Source organism: Pituophis catenifer, unplaced genomic scaffold (assembly GCF_029215685.1).
Source record: "Pituophis catenifer annectens isolate HBS135680 unplaced genomic scaffold, rPitCat1.0.hap2 SCAF_2, whole genome shotgun sequence".
Lineage (NCBI taxonomy): Eukaryota > Metazoa > Chordata > Lepidosauria > Squamata > Colubridae > Pituophis > Pituophis catenifer.
Genome location: NW_027256882.1, coordinates 176,952,766 through 176,977,533, shown reverse-complemented (window position 1 = coordinate 176,977,533; position 24,768 = coordinate 176,952,766). Strand labels below are relative to the sequence as shown.

The 24,768-nt window shown below is 40.3% G+C and overlaps 1 protein-coding gene across 1 annotated transcript in view; it reads left to right on the top strand.

Annotated features, from left to right (window-relative positions):
- The window catches only part of CACNA1F (calcium voltage-gated channel subunit alpha1 F), a 60,969-nt gene that overhangs the window by 24,306 nt on the left and 11,895 nt on the right, over nt 1-24,768 (top strand). Inside the window, 22 exon segments of the mRNA XM_070934453.1 lie at nt 872-911; nt 2,735-2,795; nt 5,051-5,180; nt 5,927-6,056; nt 6,219-6,278; nt 7,437-7,543; nt 7,712-7,799; nt 8,656-8,763; nt 11,057-11,109; nt 11,642-11,788; nt 12,996-13,197; nt 14,261-14,419; nt 15,080-15,190; nt 16,397-16,484; nt 16,792-16,806; nt 19,321-19,451; nt 19,669-19,734; nt 20,231-20,322; nt 21,930-22,089; nt 23,069-23,196; nt 24,444-24,540; nt 24,634-24,736. Coding sequence (XP_070790554.1) covers nt 872-911; nt 2,735-2,795; nt 5,051-5,180; nt 5,927-6,056; nt 6,219-6,278; nt 7,437-7,543; nt 7,712-7,799; nt 8,656-8,763; nt 11,057-11,109; nt 11,642-11,788; nt 12,996-13,197; nt 14,261-14,419; nt 15,080-15,190; nt 16,397-16,484; nt 16,792-16,806; nt 19,321-19,451; nt 19,669-19,734; nt 20,231-20,322; nt 21,930-22,089; nt 23,069-23,196; nt 24,444-24,540; nt 24,634-24,736 — 2,276 coding nt within the window.

Sequence of the window (24,768 nt, the reverse complement as noted above, 5' to 3'; positions counted from 1 at the left end):
CCCCATCCCCAACTCTTCCAACCAGTGCAGCATGATACCATGGTCGATGGTATCAAAAGCCGCTGAGAGGTCTAACAGGGCCAGAACAGAGGAGTAACTCCTGTCCCGAGCCCTCCAGAGATCATCGACCAACGCGACCAATGCCGTTTCCATGCTGTGCCCAGGTCTGAAACCCGACTGGAATGGATCTAGATAAGACGTTTCCTCCAGGTACTGCGGAAACTGTCGCACAACACACTCTCGACAACCTTCGCCACGAAGCGAAGGTTGGAGACAGGACGATAGTTGGATAATACTGCCGGGTCCAGGCAGTATTAGCCAACGAAGCGTCACTATATACTCACTCAACGAGTACTCACTCAACGAAGCGTTAATAATTCCCTGGAGCCAGCCTCGTGTAACCTCCTGGGAAGCCAGTACTAACTAGGAGGACACAGATCCAGTAAACATGTGGCCGCACTAAGTCTCCCCAGAATCCTGTCCACGTCATCAGGGGTCACAGAGTCAAACTCTTCCCAGATAACATTCTCAAGACTATTTCTCGCCACCCTGCCCGAATCTACCCAGTCAGAGTCCAAATCCCCCTGGATCTGAGCGATTTTGTCATACAGATATTGTCCGAAATCCTCGGACCTGCCTTCCAGGGGTCCTCCCGCGCTCCCGGGTGGAGCAGGGAGCGGGTCACCCTGAACAGGGCAGCCGGACGATTCTCTGATGACGCAATAAGAGCGGAAAAGTAATTAAACTTTGCCGCCTTTATCGCCACTAGGTAGGTCTTAATATGCGACCTTACCAGTGTTCGGTCAGATTCAGCGAGACTGGCCCTCCAACCACTCTCCAGGCGTCTTTTCTGGCGCTTCATCTCCCTCAGCTCCTCGGTAAACCAGGGAGTCACGAGGGATCGGCACCAGGTCAGAGGCCGCAAAGGCACGACTCGATCCAAGACCCCACCAGCCGCCCGATCCCAGGCAGCCACCAGGTCTTCGGCCGAGTCATGTGCCAGATTCTCAGGAAATGGCCCAAGCTCCATCTGGAACCTATCAGGATCCATCAGGCCCCTGGGGCGGACCCATCTAATTGGCTCCGCCTCCCTGCAGCGGGGTGTCGCGGGGATTTTATTAAATCCATCTGAATACTTAGTGTGCTTGTAACTTTAAATCAACACTCTCACTCTAATTACCCTTTTGCTGTTAATTTGGAAAAAGAAAAAAGAAAACAATTACCGTATTTTTCAGACTACAAGATTCACCAGAGTCTATGACGCATCTTAGTTTTTGGGGAGGAAAATAAGAAAAAAGCTGATTGGAAGGTGAATGGCCTCCCAGAATACCCCCAGTCAGCTGTTTCCAGAGGTGAACTTTAGCAACAGGTTCTTGGTTGTGAGCTCTGCACTCTGCTTTTTTTTCAGCCTTTGAAACCTCCCTTTCAGAGGCTTTTTTCAGCCTAGGTGGGGCTACATTCAGTGTATAAGGCGCACCCAAATTTTCACCCTATTTTAAGGGGAAAAAGGTGCATCTTATACTCCGAAAAATATGGTACATATGTACTTAAAGCATTTTTAGTAGTGGACTGAAGGAAAGTCACCCAGTGAAGTCCATAAAAGCTTGCCATTCCAGAGGTTCTCAATATTAAAAAGCAATAAAAAGTTAATTCCAAAGTGATTAAAAATGTGGATCAGCCAAACTTGAGTCCTTAATTACGATTATGAGCTTAGATGTAATCCCTTGACTCCCAGCGGTTCAACTGTAGTTTACTCATAAAGAGCAGCTGTCCAAATTGTGTGCAGACTACCCCACAATCTCTCCTTTCTCCAAAGACATTTCATTGGTCCAGATTCTGCATCGAACTGCGGATTTCAGCTGTAATGTAGTCCCCATTTTTTCAAGCACGTCTTCAATTCACCGTCTTCTGACCATAAAGAAGCAACTTCTAATCTTTACAGCAGCTGCAGACAAGTTCCTTATCTGTCCTCCCTCTTTAAAGTTACAACATGGTTCTTTTCTTTCCATATTCAATCCTTTGATTGAATAGCAAATCTATACATGAGTTCATTATTTCCATTTTCAGCAAAAAGTCTATAAGTAGTTGCCAGTCTTTTATAAAATCACTTGCTATCTGTGACCAAACAGGTCAATTTTGCCATTTCTGTATTGTTAATCTATGTGTGATGATTCCATCTTTAACTTATCAGTAGCTGGGACAATTTTCTGTGTGCCTTCCACAATCTATAATCAGCCTTACGTTTGACAAAATTCCCACCTTTAACCAAATTCAATCCAACCGTTTTTATTGCACGATAGGGCATACTTCAGTCTTCTTTGATATTATGCTATCCAGATAGAGTAAGTTAGAAAACAACTAATTTTCAAGTAAGAACTTGCAGTGGGAAACTAAGGCCTTGCCTTTAGCTCATTGCATTTATTGCCTCAGTCTTTTTTTTCTAGCCTCCCCTCACCCAAGTGTCTCATTTCACTTACAATCTATAGCCCCATCTACTGCTTTAGATGCAAGCATAGCATGTATGTGAATAAGAAACATGAAGTATATCTGGCAGCAAGGGGAAGACTTTGTAGGAGAAAAGTATGCTCATTTTTCATTGTTTGTTGTGTTCTTCCATTTGTTTGCCCTTCCTTGAACACTATAGGAAACAATCGGGGAATTTTGGGGACAAGTCTCTCTCTCTTTCACTAAAATACCTCTTCACATTGGACCTCCCTGATTTCTTTCTTTACAGGTAGAAGGTGGTGAGGAGGAGGAGGAGGAGGTGGCTGTAGAAGAAGGCAATGAAGGAGCAGGTAAGAAAGGGATTCTAGTACTGTGAGAATCATAAAGACTGTGGCCCCTATACAAGGGTGGGGATTTTTGTGGGTGAGCATTGCATTCTCTTATTGATAGTCTATTGGGAGCCATGTGGTAGGCAGGTTGAAGAAAGAAGTTGAAAGGGTCACGACTGAAGGCCCTGGAGATATTCACTCTCATTCTCTCCTCTTTCTTTCTGAAATCTTATTTTCTCTCTTCCAAGCAAAATAATTCAGGGGAAGAATAGATACCTCTTAACAGAGACTTGATCTGACCTTTTGCAATGGGCTTTTGCAATTAGACTTCAGCCAAATTGTTTCAATGGTTACATATGACTCTGGGACTGCGGGTTTTCTATTAAACCACAGGCATCAAACTTGCAGCATCACGTTGCCGTCAGAAGACATTTCGTGACTTTTTTCCCTTTGCGGAGCTTGGGTGGGCATGGCCTGTACAAGACGCATCCAGCCCGCGGGCTGCCAGTTTGAAACCCCTGCACTAAACTGAAACAAAGAGCTATTTATGTTTTCCACAGAGGGACTTGAAAAAACCTTTAGCCAGGATTGAAACTGAGTATAAAACTTGCAATTGGCCAGATTAGTAATTCTGCTGCTTCTCTTGTATGCCCTTTTCCAAATAAAACAACTATCAAACAGACAGTGACACCCACTGTTTTTCAGTTTCTCGGGGCTCTTTAATCCTCACATGTGAAACAGCCACTAACTGCAAGGAAAAAAGGAAGAGAAATGATATAAATTGATTATGGATTGAAATTCATGGACCTCCCTTTTTGCTGTTACTTGGCCAATTTTTTTTATATAGCATTCTAGAATAATAAGAATTTGGAGAGACATGTAAGTTAGGAGGCACAGGCAGACATCCATAATTGCTCCAACCTTGAACCATGTAATTGTTTCAGATGACACAGTTATAACACATTTTCAGCCTTTACAAAACTTCACAGATGAAGAATGCTTCCTGTAACATTTCTTTTCTTCCACTAAGGGTCACTGCCTGACAGGCTGATGCTTTATTCCCCTTGTCTGTGCTTTTTTTTTTTTTTTTTGCATTTACATTAAAGAATAAAGATGTATCTTTCTTTTCTCTAAATCTGGCAGAGGGATCTCAAACATGAAATGTAGATACTCACGGTGTGTGTGTACCCATTAACTATGTTTTGGAAAGTCTATTTAGAGGTAAAGTTAAAGTAGTCTTTTATTTAGGATAAGTAAAAGCTGGAAGAGAGAAGCTGGCCCTAGTAAATACTAATAGTTGATGTTTTCGTTGCTGATAACGTTTATTGTTTCTTTGGCCATTGACCATTCCAGGAGGAAATAATGCTTTTTAAGCAGTTGGATACAGGACTTGGATGCCTGACTAGGAGCATAGAGAAGTTATATCAAACTAGCTTTCAATCTATTCTTGATTGGGAACAAACTTTTCATAGTTTTGCTACAACTCTCCACCATTCTCTGTTGATATATCTCTCCTGGCTTCGCATGTTGAGGCTTCATTAGTTTCACCTGCTCTGCTGATTCCAGGAAGGAGATTACATGGCAGGAGAATAAAAACAGGCCCCGTTAAGGTTGCAGGACCTTGGACAGCTCACACAGATAACTTACACTCTGGCTTGGTTCTATATCTCTGCTGTACTTTATGAAAAGCATAAGAGACAACTCTGTTCTGGAATCTCATCTTTGTTGCCTCTTACATCGTTCATTTTAAGTCCAATGCCTGCCTTAGAAAATGGGCTTTCTGGAAGGGCCAGCAACTATACAAAATATATAGATAAATAAGCTAAAATTCCTGTCTAGAGACTGCCATCTGCTTAACTGAAGGCTGCAGCTATTTTGGGAGATAGACTCAGCTGGTTTTAACTTCAATATTAGTAAGTTATGATATATCCAAAGATTTCTGTTCATTTCAAGGACTCTGCTCTTTCTTGCTGCTTGCTATAACTGCTTTTCTAGAATTTTAACACGAGTCGCTCCTTTCCAACCTCATATTTTGCATTAATTATTTGCATAACTCCTTGGATCTCTTCCTTGTTCAGATGTTTAGCCTAACTGAACCATTCCCACCCATCCCCACCTGACTACTGCCATCCTTTTAATTGCTGCTTCCTCCGGTGTTGTACTTTAAACTATAAGCTCTTGGAGGGCAAAAATTTATCTATGCTACTCTAATGCACTGTGCACATGTCTATCATTATGTAATCAGTTATCCAAAACTGACGTCTCCTTTGCTTTAGGAGAGGAAGAGGTGGCAGATCAGCAGAGCTTGGCAGAGTCCCACCTAGACAAACTGGAAGACACTCCCAAGGAGAAAGTTGTACCAATTCCTGATGGAAGCGCCTTTTTTTGCCTTAGCCAAACAAACCCGTGAGTATATAAAGTGGAAAATAGGGGGGATATCTTTCGGGTCTATGGGAATGTGACTTCAGCCTATAAGAATTGTAGAGTGAGGTCCAAATTTCTCCTCTTCTAGTGTCAGAGCCTGTGGCATTAGGGCTGCAATTTGTCAGTTAGAAGATTCGGAAATGGGAAAATAATCTTTGTCTAGTCAAAATCCAACTACTACTGTATTTGGGGCAGACAGAAGTCAAGTCAACAGCAGGTAGATTGGAGGAAGGGCCTGGATAGCTTTTCTAGTGACCAGTTGCTCAGGCTGAGGAACTGGTCTGAACCATCATTGATACAAAGTCAGCCAGATTCTTACTGCCTTGAAGTCTGGCTGGGCTGATGAACGACAGTCCCCTTCATTTATGGTTTCCCAGGTTATTTTGTTGCACAGCCCAGTTTACTTCAATAGCTTCCCTGTTAGGGCAAGAAAAGGCACCAAGTCCTTTGCTTTTCATCTAGGTTCACATTTCCTGGCATTTGATATTTCATGAGATTGCTATACCATCAATGTATTTTAATGTATATCCCTCCAATGGCTTTGCTCTATGTTAGGGCTGCTTCTGTGGTTTACCATGCATATTCTGCCCTTTTTTGAATAAATTCCATGTGTGTTCTATTATGATTTTTTTTTAGCCCCAGGGCATCACCTCCTGATTTTGGGAATTTGGATCTCAGATCAATTCTGCCTTATGTTATTAACTTACTGCCTTCCCTTTTTCCACTAGCCTTCGTGTTGGGTGCCACAAGCTGATCCACCATCACATCTTCACCAATCTCATCCTTGTCTTCATCATTCTTAGCAGCATCTCTTTGGCAGCTGAAGATCCCATCCGAGCCCACTCCTTCCGCAACAATGTAAGCTATGACCCATGTTGTCAAAGAACGGAAGAAAGGAGATGGAGGCAAAAAAGCGTTCTTTTCCTTCATCTGCACATTTGTCTCTCTTGCTCACTCTGCTCTTTGGCTTTTATATTTCAACTTTTTTTTCTTTCCTTTTTTTCCCCTCCCATTACTCAGATTTTGGGCTACTTTGACTATGCCTTCACGTCTATCTTCACTGTTGAGATCTTGCTCAAGGTACTAAGACTAAGTAGAGTAAGGGCAAAGGGAGGAAAGAAAGGGGAACGGCTATTAACTCAGAAATAAAACATGCATCCTAGAGGCCACGATATCACTCATATAGCCTTGTGGATACTAAAACTATAGGGTAGGAAGCAGATGAGTGGGTTAAAGAAAACTACAAAATGAACTGCTAAAGACTAAAAATGTAAATGTAATTGGGATAGAGATCCAGAACTTCCAAGAATAAATGTCAATACATGAGAAGTCTCTGTTTCTGTACTAAGTATCCAAATGCTTATTTCTCTTGCTATTTAGCATGTGTTTATAAATAATTCTGGATTTAGAAGACTACAGTTACCTCAACATGTTTTCATTCTTAAGTCTGAGTTGCGCTATTTGAGAACTTGAGAATACCCTCTAGTCTAGTTTATAATTATAATAGATAACTCAGTATTAAAGTCAGTTTACCTCTAGGATAGAATGTATCTGGTGTGCCATGAGAAGTGGGTAGAAATATCATAAGAGATTAAAGCTTTATTTAATGTATGTTTAATATTGCATTTAGGTCACTATTCCTAGACTAAAGTACTGTCCTAAGCCTCTTATTTATCTACATATATTTTTTATCTTGCTCTATATTTGTTGCCCATGGAAAGAGCTAGGGTTTGTACAGAGCATGGAAGTCCATCTGATTCAGGAAGTCCTATTAAGGCATCCCTCTAGTTCTGAGAGTATATTGCTCATATTTTGTAAAGCATACTTCTGCCTAATCAGAAGTAATCTGTCTTCTTTAAAACATAATTGCAAATATACAACTGTTTTCTTAAAAACATAATTGCAATATCCATGAAATTGCACCTATTTCTGTGTTCTCTATATATGGGTGTGATGTTGGTCTGTTCCAATACAGTGTTGGCATATACCATCTGTTCAGGGACAGAGAAACATACCAACCAGTACAGCCTGTAGAACGAACGGAAATGCCTTTATAGACCTTGAGGGAGGGGAGAGATCTGTACTGCCGGTAGCCTCTTGCATATAGCTGACTTATTTTATGAAGCAGAGTCACTTATAGCAAAATAACCAGGCATTAATTTCCAAGTTACTTCATTCTCACAACACCTATGAGAGGAAGGGAGAGACACACAGCTGCTTTGACATCTTTGTCTACAGATGACTTCATATGGTGCCTTCCTGCACAAGGGCTCATTCTGCCGGAACTGGTTTAATCTCCTGGATCTGCTTGTTGTCAGTGTCTCACTCATCTCTTTTGGCATCCAGTAAGTTGGAAAGCAGGATATGCAAAGGATAAGTATGCACCTTGGCAAAGAACCAAACGGATTAAGAAGGAGCAAAATTAAGCTCTGGGCATCCTGTCTGAAAAGTGGGCCCAAATGGTTCGGTATGGCCTATTGGCTTTTACATCTGCTTCCCGGTTTCTGCCTCAGCTCCAGTGCCATCTCTGTGGTGAAGATCTTGCGGGTACTAAGGGTACTCCGTCCTCTCCGAGCCATCAACCGAGCCAAAGGGCTGAAGGTGAGGACTTACCTGAAGAATAGATCTTTAGCCATGTCCCCAATCTGATGCTTTCTAGATATGGCCATGCTAAGTTGGAAATGCAACCCAATGCATCTAGGAGGCACTGGGCTGGGGAAAGCTGTCCTAAAATGCAGAACTGGATAGACCCATCCATTTCTTGCTTCATATATGGGTGCATGTAAGCTGTGAAGGGGTGGGCCCAGGGGTGAAATGCTCCTGGTTTGGACCGGCTCGGGCAAGTAGGCGATGGCGGGCAGTTCGGAGAACCGGTAGCAAAAATCCCTGCCCCCGCCCCCCCCCATGCCCAGCTGAGCCACGCGATCATCAGAGCCTTTTTTTTTTTTTTAATGGCTCTGATGATCCAAGTTCTGACGATCCCAGCTGAGTTGCCTGCTAATCAGGCAACTCAGCTTGGATCGCCAGAGCCATTTAAAAGAAAAAAACCCGATCAGGCAACTCAGCTGGGATCGTCAGAGCCATTTAAAAGAAAAAAAGTTTTTTCTTTTAAATGGCTCTGATGATCCAAGCTCTGATGATCCCAGCTGACTTGGCTGCAGATCAGGCAACTCAGCTGGGATTGTCAGAGCCTTTTGAAAGCATTTTTATATGGTTTTACATGTAAAAAATGGTTTTAAAAGTAAAAAAAAAAAAAATTGGCCACGCCCACCCAGTCACATTACCACACCACCACCAAACCACGCCCACAGAACCGGTAGTAACAAATTTTAGATTTCATCCCTCGGTGGGCCCTCTCTCTGTCCGACTCCCTCTTGGTTTTTCAGATGACATAAGGGCTGAAAAGTATATTTTCAACTATGTCTTCCTCTCTCCGTGTGCCTCCTTTCCCAAACAGCACGTGGTACAATGTGTGTTTGTAGCAATCCGCACCATTGGAAATATCATGATTGTCACCACCTTGCTGCAGTTCATGTTTGCTTGCATTGGCGTTCAGTTATTCAAGGTAAGACATACAGTATTTAATATTTCAACGGGTGACTGAGGTGAAGTAAACATGGAAGACAGATATGTGTTCTTGGAATGATCAAGAATACACTGAGTGATGACCGAGCTCATGGAGCGTGTGTGGGTGGGCTTCTTTAGATTTTCCAAACACATCACCTTAGCAACAAATCCTATGCCTGATGGTAAAAAACAGCTTCTTGATTTATCTGCAGTTGCAGATGTCACCAAGAAAAACCTAAGACTCAAGTAAAATTAAAGGAAACACAATAACAAACGCCATAGCTTTAAGTTACACAGGTAATTTAAAGAGTTTTTGTAATACATTTCTCAGAACTCTTTAAGGCAGAGACCATTTAAGAACTTTCAAATGATCCCTCTGCCTCTGAAGGCTGAACAGCTATGTCAATGATAATTTAATTCGGATTTCTGCAGTAAACAGGAAAATAAATTGAATGACCTCAATGGTCCTTCCACTCCCACATTCTGTAATCCTATATGGAAGTTTGGGATCTGGCTTGAGCAGAGATTAGCAACATGCTGGGCCCAGTTGAGATGTGGAGGGCAGAAGAGAAAGAACTGAAAATAAGAAAGAGGAAGAAATCAACTGAGAAGTATAGAGATGAATAAAAAATAAAATGTAGAAAGAGTTATTAGTCTTATTGCTTGACATAGGACTGTTCCGCTTCTTAACTCAGCATTTTTATACGTATGCTTATGCATGTTATTTTCTTGCCCCTAACAGCCACGGCTCAGTGACAATGAGTGGGATATGGACACAATGGGATAATAGCTTTCACAGTACAACTTTGTGGGTCTAAATTTAATGGAGAGAAAGAAGCCCTCCTCACACAGACCTGCCAATTTTCAGCAGCAGTCCTGTGTCAACAACAAGAACCTTAGGATAAACCTTTCTCGTCCCCTTTGTAGTTGCACATACCCTTCAGTGGCGTTTGATAAAACTTTATAAGGCCCCTGAGAGTGTACATCAATTGGTTCATTATGAGGTATCATTAAGCTGGTGATATACAGTTACACATTGCCATGCTGAATTAAATGGGAAATGTTAAGATCCTGACTCACTGCTGGAGATTTTGGTGAAATGAAGCCAGCAGAACTTCAATCAAAACAAAAAGAGGCCATCTGGCTATGTCTGCTGCAATAGTTGCTATTGTAGATGGAATAAAAGGAGCAGATCCATGAGCTGAGTGTTCTCCTAAGCTCATAGCTGCTGCTTGATGACCAGATAAGAGCTGTGGCCAGAGGTGCCTTGGTCTAGCTTCATCTGATGAATCATTCATGGCCCTGGAACAGAAGGATCTGGCAATAGTAATTATGCCTCCTCTCCATCTATGGATACTATTATAAAGTGCATGACAAGGGGCTATCTTTGAAGATTACTCAGAAGCTGCAGCTAGTTCAGAATGCAGCAGCACCCATGCTGAAGGCTGAGAGCTATTATGGCAGAATTGCATCTGTATGTTGAATGCTGCATGCCATGGCCTATATGCCAGTAGGCTTCTGGGTACAGTGCAAAGCATAACTTCCTTCTCCAGGCAGAAACAACCAGTTTAGAATATTTGACCTGGATGGGAATGTTGCAGGTTCCTACATGAAGTAAGATTGGCGTGGCCCAAGGATAATGTTTCCTGGTTATGGTAACCAACCTAGGGAAAATCTTCCAGTAGAGATTACAGTAGTGATATTCTTAGTGTATTTTTAAAAAGCTGCAAAGTATTGTGCAGGTCTTTGCAAGTGAAAGTTGCTTTCTACTGGTGTTTTTGCCTGATGGTTGAAATTATATCCATAACTGATTTGATCCTTATTAAACATGTTTTTATCTCTATTGTTTCATGTGTTTTTTTACTATTGAAAATTGCTAGAATCTTGGGATTCTAGTGGTATATATGGTAGGTAGATAGGTAGGTACGTAGATAGATTGATTGATTGAATGTATAAATCAGGATATTAAAATAATTTATTTATATTTCATCCTTCCTAACCGTCCATCTCCCTAAGATTCACAATATTATTGGGAATATTTACCAAAGACAATATGATATAGTCTAAAGAGTTGGTGATATATATATATAATGATAGTGGCACAAATGGAAATACATAAGGGATTCTATGGAGTGGATGGGAGGCTCTCGCCTCAATACCTAGTCCATAGATTGAAAAGACCTCACAACTGCTCAAAATGAAGAACTTTAGTCTGAACTGTTTAAAGGCTGTTTCTATGTGAACTGATATATAAAGCATTTCTTCTGAATTTTTTATCCTTGTATCTTCAGGGCAAATTCTATAGCTGCACAGATGAGGCCAAGCATACCCCAGTTGAGTGCAAGTAAGTATAAAATCTGCTTTAATAAGAGTACAGAAGTAGGAGACTGATAAAGAATTCCCTGTAGCATCGGTGTTGTAGCCTTGCACTGAAATAACTGGATAGAAAAAATGGATTTGATCCTGGTCCCTGCCATGTTCCCTTGGTTCATTTTAGGACCTTTGTGAAAACTGCTGATTCTAGCTTTCCAACTGTGCTACTGTTTACTACTAGTAGCAGAATGACAAAAACTCTATTCATGCTTATATTAATGATGGGCCCCCAGGTGTAGTTGTAGTGAGAGCTGGAAGCTAAAATTTGGGATTAGTATGATTTAATTTTCAGATAATTACAGATTCTTTTTAGCTCTATTACATAAATACTTGTTTGTTTGTCTGACCTATACTTAAATTGCTTAAAAAAGTCATTTACAGTAATTTTAATGCAATGTAATGCAAATTCAATAGATAAAAATAATCTACTATCCAATTGATTTAAAACTACCATATTCCTTCTTCTGTCCATTTTCCATTCCTTCCCTTCCTCCCAAATCCAGAGGCACATTCATTGTGTACAAGGATGGGGATGTAGCTCACCCAATGGTGCGTGAGCGCATGTGGCTCAACAGCGACTTCAACTTTGACAATGTGCTGTCAGGCATGATGGCTCTCTTCACTGTCTCCACTTTTGAGGGATGGCCAGCGTGAGTTACTCTGTAGAGGTTGTGCTCAGAGTGTCTATTTGATGTTTGCCATTCCCAGATGTCTTAACATTTTTCACTTTAAGCAGCTGTTTAGATACCTCTTGCTTACTCAGAAGTATAGTAAGAAAATATATTCTGCTAGCCCCAAAATGAAGGGTACTTGGTGTTTTTTCATCCTCTTTTCAGGAACAGAGATAGATGTATGGCTATAAAAATTGCAAAAAAGAATTCTCTCCTCTCTTTCCTTCTCACTTTGCCTCTTGAATACTCTGCCACATTTCTATGGTTATAAAAAAGACTGTGTCCAAGGGAGTGGAAGAGCCCCATTGGGTTTCATGATGGTATTCCAAGCTTCAAAAAGCAGATAGAGATAGACAAAGTGCTAGAGAATTCAAGAATTTAATTGAATCCTGACTGGGTTTTTTTAATAAATCCAGTCTTTATTATTTTTATAAATAACTCTTTTCTGTGCTTTTTATAATGTTGCTTATCCCAGAGTGGGTATATATGTAACTATTTATTTATTTTCCTGACAACCTGAATCCAGAGGAAGTGGGTCATCAATGAGAAAACAGCAGTAAGAGTGATGTTATATTGTTCAAGCTGAAAATTAGGTTGCAGGATGAGACTTCAACAGAACTTGATGGAATTGCATTGGTTCCCTATATTTCTTGAACAGATATGCTGAATCAGATGGGGGGCATGTAATATAGAATATCTGAGCAATATCTTACATCCTGAACTTATTTGGAACCTTGAATTCAATCAATCCATCTTTATTTAATCATAGACCAGCAGATAACCTGAATTCTGTAATTATTGGTTTGAATCTTTTCTGAAGAGAGAAAATGCTCAAGTCTTTTGGGACTTTGAGTATGTTCTCATTGATTGCAGGACTCAGCCATCATGCTTTGTCCAGGCCGTTCTTCAGATGACAACTAAAAATAATGATTTCTTCTGGGGTTCTAGCAATTTTGACAAGCCATGACCCCAATTTGGAGTGTTGTATTCACAATAGTTGCTAAATGTTTCCACAAAGAATTACAAACAGGGCAGAATGTTTTCCCCTGAATCCCCAGTGTCCAATCCTCAGGAGTATTCTTATTGTGGCATTGATTGAAGATCTTCAAAAAGAACCCATTTCTTTTTCTCCTTTCCTGCTATGCACCCTCTTATACTTTCTTTGCCACCATCTAACCTATGCTAGGCTCTTGTACAAAGCTATTGATGCCAATGCAGAAAACCAAGGACCAATATACAATTACCGGGTAGAGATCTCCATATTCTTCATTGTCTACATCATCATCATTGCTTTCTTCATGATGAATATCTTTGTGGGCTTTGTCATCATCACTTTCCGGGCCCAAGGAGAGCAGGAATACAAAAACTGTGAGCTGGACAAGAACCAGGTAGCATTCCAATACCCAACTCCATGTTTGCTTTTGAAATAACATTTCAGATTCCTTTTTTTTCCTTCTCCAAATAATGTTAGCTTAATTCACCTTTCCCCAACTTGATAATCTTCATGTTGTGTTGGGATTGCAACTGTAAGAAAGCCACATTGGCTGAGAATTCCGAATATACGTCCCAGTTACCTACTTTTAATGGGGATCAAATTACTATTTTCCCCCTCAGTTTTGCCCTTTCTACTGAGAAGAATGAAATCATTCTCTCCCAGTTTTTCCACACTGAATAAAAGAATGCTTTTCATTTCTGAAGTATTATTTTACCCCTATTTATTAATTGTTTTTGTTCTGAGAACACTCCTTAATAAATACAGTCCATTATTCATCAAGTTTAGAATGCATTCTAATAATATACATTAGTACAAAAGTGTTATTACTGGGAAAAGGAGATGGAGTTTGAAAAGTCATGTATGTTTTATTATTTGTATTTATTTATTGAGGGAGAATATACAGCCATAGCAAATTGGAAAAAGTAGCAGACATGTGAGCCATTGTGGGTGTTTTTTTATAAAAAATAGGCAGAACAAAGGAAAAAACACTATAGTTTAACTCTTGAGATTTTTGAAAGTAATAGATAATTATTTTTGCAAGAACTTTTTGGTATGGGGTCTTATCAGAGTTTTTTGTCTATGTTTCCCATGAATTGCTTATAACTAGATCACCTAGTAATAATTCAAATCCAAACAACATCTATCCAGCATTAACACCCCTCATAACAGAATAAAGAACAGGAAAGGTGCAGGAATGTTGGATTTGGGATTTTGTCAGTGGATATGCAGAAGGAAATGGCATCAGGAATTTCAGCACTCATGGAATATGACATATACCAGTCTCCTTCACGTGTATTGGGGCTTTGGTTTACAAAATTAGAAAATGTTGCTCTATGTTGTGAATACTGTTGCAGATAGCAGCTCGTGGTGTTGCTGAAGAAATGTGCAAAAGATGGGGGGGGGGAGAGTTCTCTCTTACCACTCAGCTGAATTGCTTTCTTTTTCTTTTCCCATAGCGGCAATGTGTGGAATATGCCTTGAAGGCTCAACCCTTACAACGTTATATTCCAAAGAACAAATATCAATACAAATTCTGGTATATGGTCAATTCCACTTGTTTTGAATACATCATGTTTGTACTGATCTTGCTGAACACTATTGCTTTGGCTGTACAGGTGAGAAGCATAATTTGTAGTGCCACAAATCAAAAGGCACTGCCCAGTTATTTTCTCTTTAAGGGGAAAAAATTAGAAATGGTGGGAATAGATAAGTGGGTTACAAATCCACCCTTATAAAATCTATGAGCAAGGCAGGTCAACCCATTGCTTACTGGAATGTATTCATATGTGAATTTTTAGAATAAAAATGGGATCCAGATGTGTGCAGAAAAATGCAGTCATGCTATCACTATTGTAATAAGATATGAATAGAAATACTTATTTTCAGTAAGGTGAATAGACAAACATCATTCTAAAATAAATATGTAAAACTAATATTTGGGGCCTGAGTGGTGAATGTAATGAATTGGTAAACTCTGAGAAAATTCACTCCAGGCCATATGAAGAAAGTGGAGATGCTGGAGGTCTCACAGAAGTTGGGGATTCAGCTGCAGAGCAGCAAAATAAATGACAAAGATAAGGCTATGGGATAATCTGTGTAAACCTATATGTGTGTGACTTCAGAACAAGAAGGAAAACCCTAAAGAACCCAGGAAAGATGATTCTTTTGAGTTCAGCATTCATTCTTATTGTAAGGATATTCTTAACAAATCCCACTTGAGTCACCAAGATTTGCAAAATTCTCCTGTATTATTCATGCCTTATCTTTTCTTTCAGCACTATGAACAATCAGAGCCTTTTAATAACGTGATGGATCTGCTCAATATGGTGTTCACAGGCCTCTTCACCGTTGAAATGTTTCTGAAGATTATTGCCTTCAAGCCCAAGGTTTGGGAGTTTTGCAAAAATTAAAAACATAGTGGACTGTTTCCCATAACTCCAGAACCCTTTGATCAACACCAAGTTATCACTATCAGGTGTTGAAGGATTTTCATTAAGAGACTTAAAAGAGTTCTTACCTCAATCTTCTGCATTATACAGTATATAACAATTTGTTTGTTGAATGGAACTCCTCTTTCAAGTTTTTCAATAGAGCTATCTTTGGAGGACCTCCTAATTCCTGATGGTGCAGTGTGCAGTCCAAGAAAATGCTCACATTCTTTCTGGTATGCTCAGCTACGGTTGTAATGTGAGAAGGGAGGTGAGGTTATTTGCCAGACTTTCAGGTTCTGGTAAATATATGGCTTTGCCGATCTCTAGAGCCCTCTGCTTTTAAATCTTGCCTGTAAAAATGCCTTTATTTGGTATGTATCCTCTTCAGGAATTTAGGATATCCTTCTAGATCAGGGGTCTCCAACCTTAGCAACTTTAAGCTTGGCGGACTTCAACTCCCAGAATTCCCCAGCCAGAATTCTGGGAGTTGAAGTCCACCAGGCTTAAAGTTGCCAAGGTTGGAGACCCCTGTTCTAGATAGACAAACATCTTTGCATTAAATTCTGAAGCATTTAATATTGCAGCACAGGAGCTTTTTCCCAACACATATTTTTTTATACTTTTAAGATCACACTTTCAAGTAGAATAGGTGGTGGTGGTGAAAAATGTGTGATTTTGATTTTTAGGCCAACCTGTGCCAACAACTCAGGTTGGATTAATAATGCTGAATAAGATATTGTGCCTGTGCCTTCCCCAACCTCTCAGTCTTGAGTCCCCAAAGGACAAAATTGAACTGTCCAGGCTTGAATTTTGTTAAGATGATAAAGAGCTTCTGGAAAGGGAGGGTTGTGTTTCCTCGTTGTGTGCCCTTTCTGGTTACTCTGGGACATGAATAATAATCTGAAGCAGGAGCACTACACATCTGAAAAATCTTAAGAAAGCAGAGGCTCTGGCCAATATTGGGCTTCGGTTATTTTGGTGTTATATAACCCAAACTCTACCTTGAATTTTGCCCAAGGGAAAGCAGGGGACCAACCATTCTAATAGGACAGGCCCATGCTGTTTTTGCTCAGTTAGATAAAATAGGTGTGGGTGGGTCAGTGGATGTAAATTAGTTCTGACTGCCTCTTTCTGGAGCTTTTCTCTGTTGTTCTCTTGCAGCACTACTTTGTTGATGCATGGAATACCTTTGATGCTCTGATTGTGGTTGGGAGTATCGTAGACATTGCTGTTACTGAAATCAACGTGAGTGATCCCCAATATGATACCTGTCCCATAGAAGCTATCTGAGCAGTGTTGGTTCATTTGCAGAACGGCTGTTGAAAGAGGCAGAATATGTCATACTGTATGCTTATTTTATTGATTGATTGAATTTTGATTCTGGATTATGTACACAGTTAAAAGATAAAGTGAACAATCAACATAGTTTAGCCATTAAAACAATGTAAAAACTGTAACAAAAAATAGAGAAAAACGCAGTCTAAACTTATAATGCCCATTTAACAGGCTCCACACTTCCATGGGATCCCCAGGCCTAATGGCAAAGCCAAGTTTAGAAGGCCATTCAGGAGATGAACGGTGTTGGGGCCAATCTTACTTCACGAGGAATGATGTTCTGAAGGGCGGGTGCCGTGGCAGAAAAGGCTCTCTCTCTAGGTCCCACCCAAGCTCCTTGACTGATGTACCTTGCCCCCACCTCTGCCAGGCCTGATACCACTGCCTGGCAGAGGTGGAGGCAACCTAATTGCCCATGCCACTGCATTCCCCACCAGCTGAAGCTTCCAGATACATTTCAAGAGCAGCCCCATGTAAAGTGCTTATTTACTGAAAGGACTATTACACCTGATATTTTTCCCCCCGACTATGATATTCAAATATAGCTCCCTGCTATCACAAAGGCTAAGAATTTGTTTTTGTTATTTATTTGCTATATTATTGGTTAGATGGATAGCCTGCCTTTTCTCTAGGAGCTTACAAACTTTACATGGGTCCCCTTTCCTTTTATTCTCCAAACAATCAACAATTCTCTCTCAGTACACAATCCTGTGATCAGTAAGAGAGAATGACCGCCCAACATTAGCCATTAGGTTTTCATGAGCGAGGATAGATTTGAACCTAGAAATCACAAAACAAACAAAAATCAACTTTCTCCAAAGCTTTTATTCCATGTTTTGTTGTAGTTATTCTTTATGCAAGAAATGAATAAGTTTTGTGGATATATAATATGCTCCAAAGTTATTTTATTTTCCGAATTTCTTTGTCTTTTATTTACTCATCTCCGGATTCTATCTTCCTATTTCTTTTTTCCTCCATATATTGTCTGCATTGCTGCTTTCATGCACTAGATATTATGAGACACAAAATTGGCTTGATCTTATGTACCTCCACCATATCTTCAATCATGGTTGTGATTCCTTCTCTCTGAAAAGAAAGGAAGCTATAGTGTGAGAGTATTACCCCATGAATCAGAAAAGTTGAGCCATGTAATACAGAAGCAATGACAAAATCCACAGTGGGTCAAGGTGGTATTGTGGTTAGAGTGCCAAATTACAAGAAGGAAGGCATAGGTTCAAATCCCCATCGGTTCACAGGGTCATTCTTACTTGCCTTATTTCAAGGGTTGCTGTGAGGATATAAAGTAAGTAAGATCTTGCTCTAAGATCCTTGGAGGAAAGATGACAAAAAAAATAACTTTGTGCCAGAGATGTAGACTAGAACAGTGGTCCCCAAACTTGGCAGCCTGACGGTGGTGGTGAAGGGGAACCAGGCCACACAAGGGACAGGATGGCGCATGCACATGCAGCTGGACTTTGCGTGAGCGGCAGCCTGGCGTATGCATGGGCACACAAGTGCACACTGGCCCACCACTCATGCAAGTTAAGCTACATGCGTGCACAGGCCAGCTCACCACTCATGCAGCCCGGTTCCGAATAGGCCATAACTTGGTAGTGGACCACGGCCTGTGGGTTGGGAACCCCTGGGCTAAAAGGAATGAAACAGGCCAGTGATAAAGCATGAAGGTATAAATGTTGATGTGACAAGCCTCACTATCATAGGATTTGTAAATTACTGTATAAAATAAATGTCTTTAAATTCAGGCAGAGTTCAGTAGATGCTATGTATTGGTGTGTGTTGTAAATACGCATTTTTGGGGCAATACATATAAAATAAACAAATGAGTATATACATGGTAGAGCTGTTATTCCTAGCCACTGTATTTTATAACTTTGTGCCTCCCAGATGTGAAGCTCCCATTGCGATTGCACTGGCTGAGGATTCTGAATGGACCAAACTGAAGAAAAGTGGTGGAGGGCTTGGGAATGAATGCAAGATGTTGTTGGGCAAAGATAACCAAAAGAATAGTATGGGAGTATCATTTTGGACTTGCCAACCTTACATGCAATGGTATTATTTTTTTAGGTTGGTCTTGAATAATGGCAATTTGGCTCCACTGGCACCTTTGCCCCCACTTATAGTGAAGGATTTCCTTTCATCTTTCTTTTTTCTAGGACCAGCAGGCTTTTTTCTAGGACCAGCAGGCTTTGCTGCAGATGGAGGCAGGAAAAAGGAAAGTGGCACAGTTGCTTAGCAACTACACAGCTCTGTTTTGTTAATCCTGGACCAGAGAAATGTCTGGACTAGGAACAGAACAGGCAGCTGTGCAGGCAGAGAGAGTCATAGCTATACCCAATATATTGTGAGCTGCTCAGGCTTTCCTGGAGGTAGATGCTGGTGGCTGAGGGACTGGAGCTTACTTCTCACGTATTTGCAGATATACAAATATGTTTGTCTGACATATTCACATGTGTTAACTATGATAACTAAATGGGAGCATCATGTACAATGGCAATGTCATACCTCTAAACTCTACTGTTTGGAGCAGAATACAGGAGAAGGCCATCACTGTCATGGCTGCTGCTCCCAGTTGAAAGCTGATTACAGGGCTAGATGAGACTGTACAGATTCAGCAAGATGGTATGGTGGATTTAGTACCCTGCCCTGTGTCATATGTATGCATACGTTTCTATTATGGGGCTACTTGTTCTAATCTAATCTCTTGCTGATCCCATTCCACTCGACTCCACAGAGCTCAGAGGACAGTTCCCGTATCTCTATCACCTTCTTCCGCCTTTTCCGTGTCATGCGCCTGGTCAAGCTCCTCAGCAAAGGTGAAGGTATCCGTACCCTCCTCTGGACTTTCATCAAATCTTTCCAGGTCAGAAGGGGAATGATGAGAAAGTAACCATTGCCTTAAATTTAAGACTTAAAATTGCTGCATACTTTGTTCTAGCAGGGTAGGAAGGAAAGAGCATACTTGGGAAATGTGCTAACAGGAGCATTAAACACTGTTTTTGCGGCAAACCAGGATGATGTGGCCCTGGCTGCAGATTTATTTCTCCAAATTCACTACTGTTTTTGTTTCCCCCATCCAGGCTTTGCCGTATGTGGCCCTCCTCATTGCCATGATTTTCTTTATCTATGCAGTCATCGGCATGCAGGTGAGCAGATAATCTTCCTCGCTGCATTTTTTCTTGCAAATGAATCTTTGCACAAACCTGAGTGACTTGTAGGCGTTGTGTGGAACTCTGCACCTTTGTATGAGGTTCTGTATTATCAGAACTGAAAGATTTGATTCTTTCATTTGTGCAAGGCAACGATGTGCATGCAATAGATATTTGTACGTGTGTAGGTGTTCCAACCAGCCTAAGTGCTACCTACGTTTCTATAGTGTGCGGATTAAATGCATAATTTCTCCAAGAAACATTTACTGCCATCTATGGTTGGAGCCAGAAAATTAGCTCTTGCTGTATTCTAGAAGCATCATCCAGCTGCACTTGTAGCAACATGGCAGAAGTATTGTTTTTATTCTCTGTTCTGATAAAGGAGACAGAATGCAAAGAAGGCTGAATTATGTGCACCTGGAAACATTTTGCATTAGAGTTTTTATTTGTTGTATCTTGTCACAACCCTGAAATTGGACTCCTTGTCTTTCAGACCTTTGGCAAAATAGCTATGCAAGATAGTACAGCCATCAATCGCAACAATAATTTCCAGACCTTTCCACAAGCTGTGTTGCTGCTTTTCAGGTATCTCTCTTCCTCTCCTTCTCATGCTCCTCCTTAATTTGGGAAAAGATAAGCAAATGGCTTCTTTCTTCATCCCTTGTTTCCAAAGGGCTGACAGAATCTGGGCCGATTCCCAAACTAAATTCTAATTCACAAATTATGGCTACACAGAATCATAGGATAGGATAGGATAGGACAGGACAGGACAGGACAGGACAGGACAGGACAGGACAGGACAACAGAGTTGGAAGGGACCTTGGAGGTCTTCTAGTCCAACCCCCTGCTTAGACAGGAAACCCTATACCATTTCAGACAAATGGTTATCCAATCTCTTCTTTAAAATTTCCAGTGTTGGGTTTTTTTAATTAGGAATCTTTAACAAATCATACCCTAAAGATATTAAATATCTCACAATTCACATATTAACTGCTGCAAGAATAATTTACGCAAAAAATTGGAAGCAAGAAAGAACACCAAATGAAACAGAAGTAATAGAAAAAATCTTAGAATGTGCTGAAATGGATAGGTTAACCAAAGAAATACAAGAAAGAGAAGAATCACAATATTATAAAATATGGAATAATTGGTATAATTGGTTAAAAATGAGAAATAAATAAAAAATATAAGGGGAAATATTACCGATTTAAATATATAAAAAAAATGTTATTAGATTAAGGAGAGATGAAGGAATATATTATAAGTAGAATTGTAGAATGTCACTTTGAAAAAATGCTTAAGAAGAAATCATAATCCTTTTGTGTATATGTTGTATAAATGTTTGTTGTGTATATGTTATGTTATGTTTTTTTTAATATTTATACTCAATAAAAATTATTTTAAAAAAAATAAAATAAAATTTCCAGTGTTGGAGCATTCACAACTTTTGGAAACAAGTTGTTCCACTGATTAATTGTTCTAACTGTCAGAAGAACTCCCAGCTGAGCGTTTAGTCCAATTCAAATTTATAATAAATCAGAATTAAAAGCAAGATTTTGGTATTTGGAAGAAGAGATAGATAACATTTATCAAAGCATTACTTTGTCCCAACAGACTAGCTATTCCCCCTTTAATACCACTAAAATAAGAACTGTGTGAGAAGTACAAGTTGAATAGGCACCAAAGGAACTTTTCAAATATACATATAAACAGTGGGAATGTAGTTGTGCTCCTTTTTCTATAATGGTGATTCAGAGGGTGCAATCAGTGAGTTTACCAAAACATGCAGTGCTTCTAAGCATCACAGATGATTTCTAGCAAGTCTGTTGTATTACATATGTTGTATCTGTTTTCCTGTCTTTCCTCCTAAAATGTAATAAAAAATAGATTCAATCAATATTAGCTTGATTGCTCAAGATGGGCACGTATATTGTCATGGAATGGAAGAGCTTGCTATACCCTCCCAGGCTAACTTCCAGCCCTCAGATTTCCTACTTGTCTCCTATCTTAGATCTAATGGCATTTGACTCTGTTTAGTCTTTTTCCCCCCAGCTTTGCACTTTCATCAGGTGCACCTCCTAAATCATCCCCCAAACAAATTTAAAGAGGGCTGTTTTTGTCCATACTTTCTTACATTCTCTCTCTTCTGGCAGGATACATTCAGCCTGTTTTTTCCCATCTTGTCCTTCCAGGTGTGCCACAGGGGAAGCCTGGCAGGAGATCATGCTGGCCAGCTTGCCTGGCAAGCGCTGTGACCCTGAGTCTGATTTTGAACCTGGGGAGGAATTCACTTGTGGTAGCAACTTTGCTATTGTCTATTTCATCAGCTTCTTCATGCTGTGTGCCTTCTTGGTAAGTTCCTGACATAAAATACCCTCTGCTCTTCCCATTTAGCAGCTGGATTCTAGATCTATCAACCCAGTCCCTCTTCTGCAGAGCCAAGATCCATCTCATTATAACTATCAAACTAAAACATTGGTTCCCACCATGCATGTCAGTTTTGATGCACCGATTGTGCTGCCTGAAAATAGACCTAACTCAGAGAACATATGTGTCATCTTTGAAGTTGTTTCTGCAATTGGAAGCAAATGAACAGCTGGGAGCTAGAGTGGGTGCCGCTTAGCTATCTCCATTCCTGCAGTTTATCTCTTTAAAATTGCTCTCCCCCCTCTGGCTGCTGTTTCATCTCTGTTGCACAGAGAGGATCCTGTAATGTGCTTCTCCTGTTTCTCTGCTTAGTCAATAACAGTAGGAGCAACAGCACTGTTTCAGCCTCAGATGATGCTCTTGCATTGTTACTAATGATAACCAATGATCTGTGTGTGGCTTATCCCATTTCCTTTCCCCATTGGGCCAGGCTTACTTGCTAAAATGAGGAGAATTGATGCTCATGAACATTCCCTGACAAAAAGGCATCCTCCTATCCCAAATATGGGGCATACTATCCTTGTTGAAAAGAAAGGGCATTGTGGGCAAGCAGTTTTCTCTAACTAAATGTTTTTCAGTCAAATGTGTAAAATAGCTCCCCTCATCCCCAGCCAAAGGGGAGACAAATTACAGTCCAGAATACTGAGAGACATCCTACTGATGACAGCTATTCCAAGGCACACTTTCTGTTGTTATTGAATATGTTCCAAGCCCAAATCAAAGCAATGACCCTTAGAAAGAGCTGCTGATTCTCACTAAGGTCCTCTGGCATCGATTCCTTTCCTTCAACTTGAGTACAGTTTGATGAACACTTGCTGAGCCCGACAGGACTTATTTCTAAATAACCTTCACAGGATCAAGCTGCTTGCTTCTGATTTTTTGCTCTCACTGTCTCCCCTATTAGATCATTAACCTCTTTGTTGCTGTCATCATGGACAATTTTGACTATCTCACTCGGGACTGGTCCATTCTGGGTCCCCACCACCTCGATGAGTTCAAGAGGATCTGGTCGGAATATGATCCAGCTGCCAAGTATGAAACTTAACTCCATTTATTGAAATAGTTTCAGCAAGTGCTTTTGGAAATAGTAGCAATATCTTCCAGAATTTACATCACAGACAATAAGGAGAAATCTTTAACTTCTCTTAAGCTGCACAATTTCTAGTGTTCTACTGTTACCAGAGACAATAGAAGAATATTACTTTCTTTCAATAGTTTTGATGCATACCACAAAAGGCATTGTAGATTATATATTGAGTTAATATTTTGAAAGTGAAATATAAGTGATAGTCCTGCCTGAGGAGCTGGTACTATTGTTTCTAGATCATGAGTTTATAGCAGTAGCACTTAGACTTATATTCCATTTCACAATGCTTTTACAGCCCTCTCTAAGCGGTTTACAGAGTCAGAATATTGCCCCCAACAATCTGGGTCCTCATTTTACCCACCTCAGAAGGATGGAAGGCTGAGTCAACCTTGCGCCTGGTGGGATTTGAACTGCCAAACTGCAGGCAGCCAGCAATCAGCAGAAGTAGCCTGCAGTACTGCACTCTAACTGCTGCGCCACCATCATTGATGATTTTACTATTTGAGGGTCTTTCCTCAGTGCTGAATTAGACGACTCTCCATCCATCTGGAATTGGCACAGGCCTATAATTGTGACATTGAATATCCCAGTTGCTGACTCTCTCCTGCCTCTATTTGTTTCAAGACAGTCAATTTCTCTTCAGGATGCTGAGTGACAAAACCTGGTGATTTTATACACCTTGAGGATTGTCTTTGGATGGTTTCTAACTAAGGAGAGAAATATCACTTAACAGCTGAGGATGATTAAGTCTGTTTCCCTCATGGATTTCAGATAAAATAATACAGTAGCAACAACATTGGGACAAAGCAAAGTGTATTTTCCTAGTAGCAACATTGTCCATTTCCTACATCTTTCTGATTTAAAATGTTCTTTGAAATGTGTTTTGTAGCATTATTACTTTCTATGCTGCTGTTTGATAAACATTTGAATTAATAGGCCTCTGGTTTAAATCTATGCTTTTTAAATTCTGTTCCTTTATAATGATTGGGCATTTGTGTGCTTAATACATGTGAAAATGTAATTTATGTTCATGCAGATTAATTTAGAGTATCTGCAGCCTATAATGATAGATGACAGGTGTGTTTCACATTTTCCCATTCACCATGGGAACTGGAGGGGATGAGAATAGTCCATCAAAACTAAAGGAGATCAGGTAGAGGAAGGCTTAATTAAATAAAGGTTGCTCTTCCAGAGGTTACATCAAGCATCTGGATGTGGTGACCCTATTGCGCCGGATACAGCCACCTCTGGGTTTTGGGAAGCTCTGTCCCCACCGAGTAGCCTGCAAAGTAAGTCAACAAAATCAGATTCATCTGGACTATAGTGACCACTAACACGGAGGAGATTACAGGGATTCTTGATTTAATTTGCCTGTCTTTTAGAGGCTGGTGGCCATGAACATGCCATTGAACTCAGATGGAACTGTCACTTTCAATGCCACTCTCTTTGCTCTGGTGCGTACATCACTAAAGATCAAAACAGAAGGTAAAGCGCTAATTTAATGCAGAGAAATATTT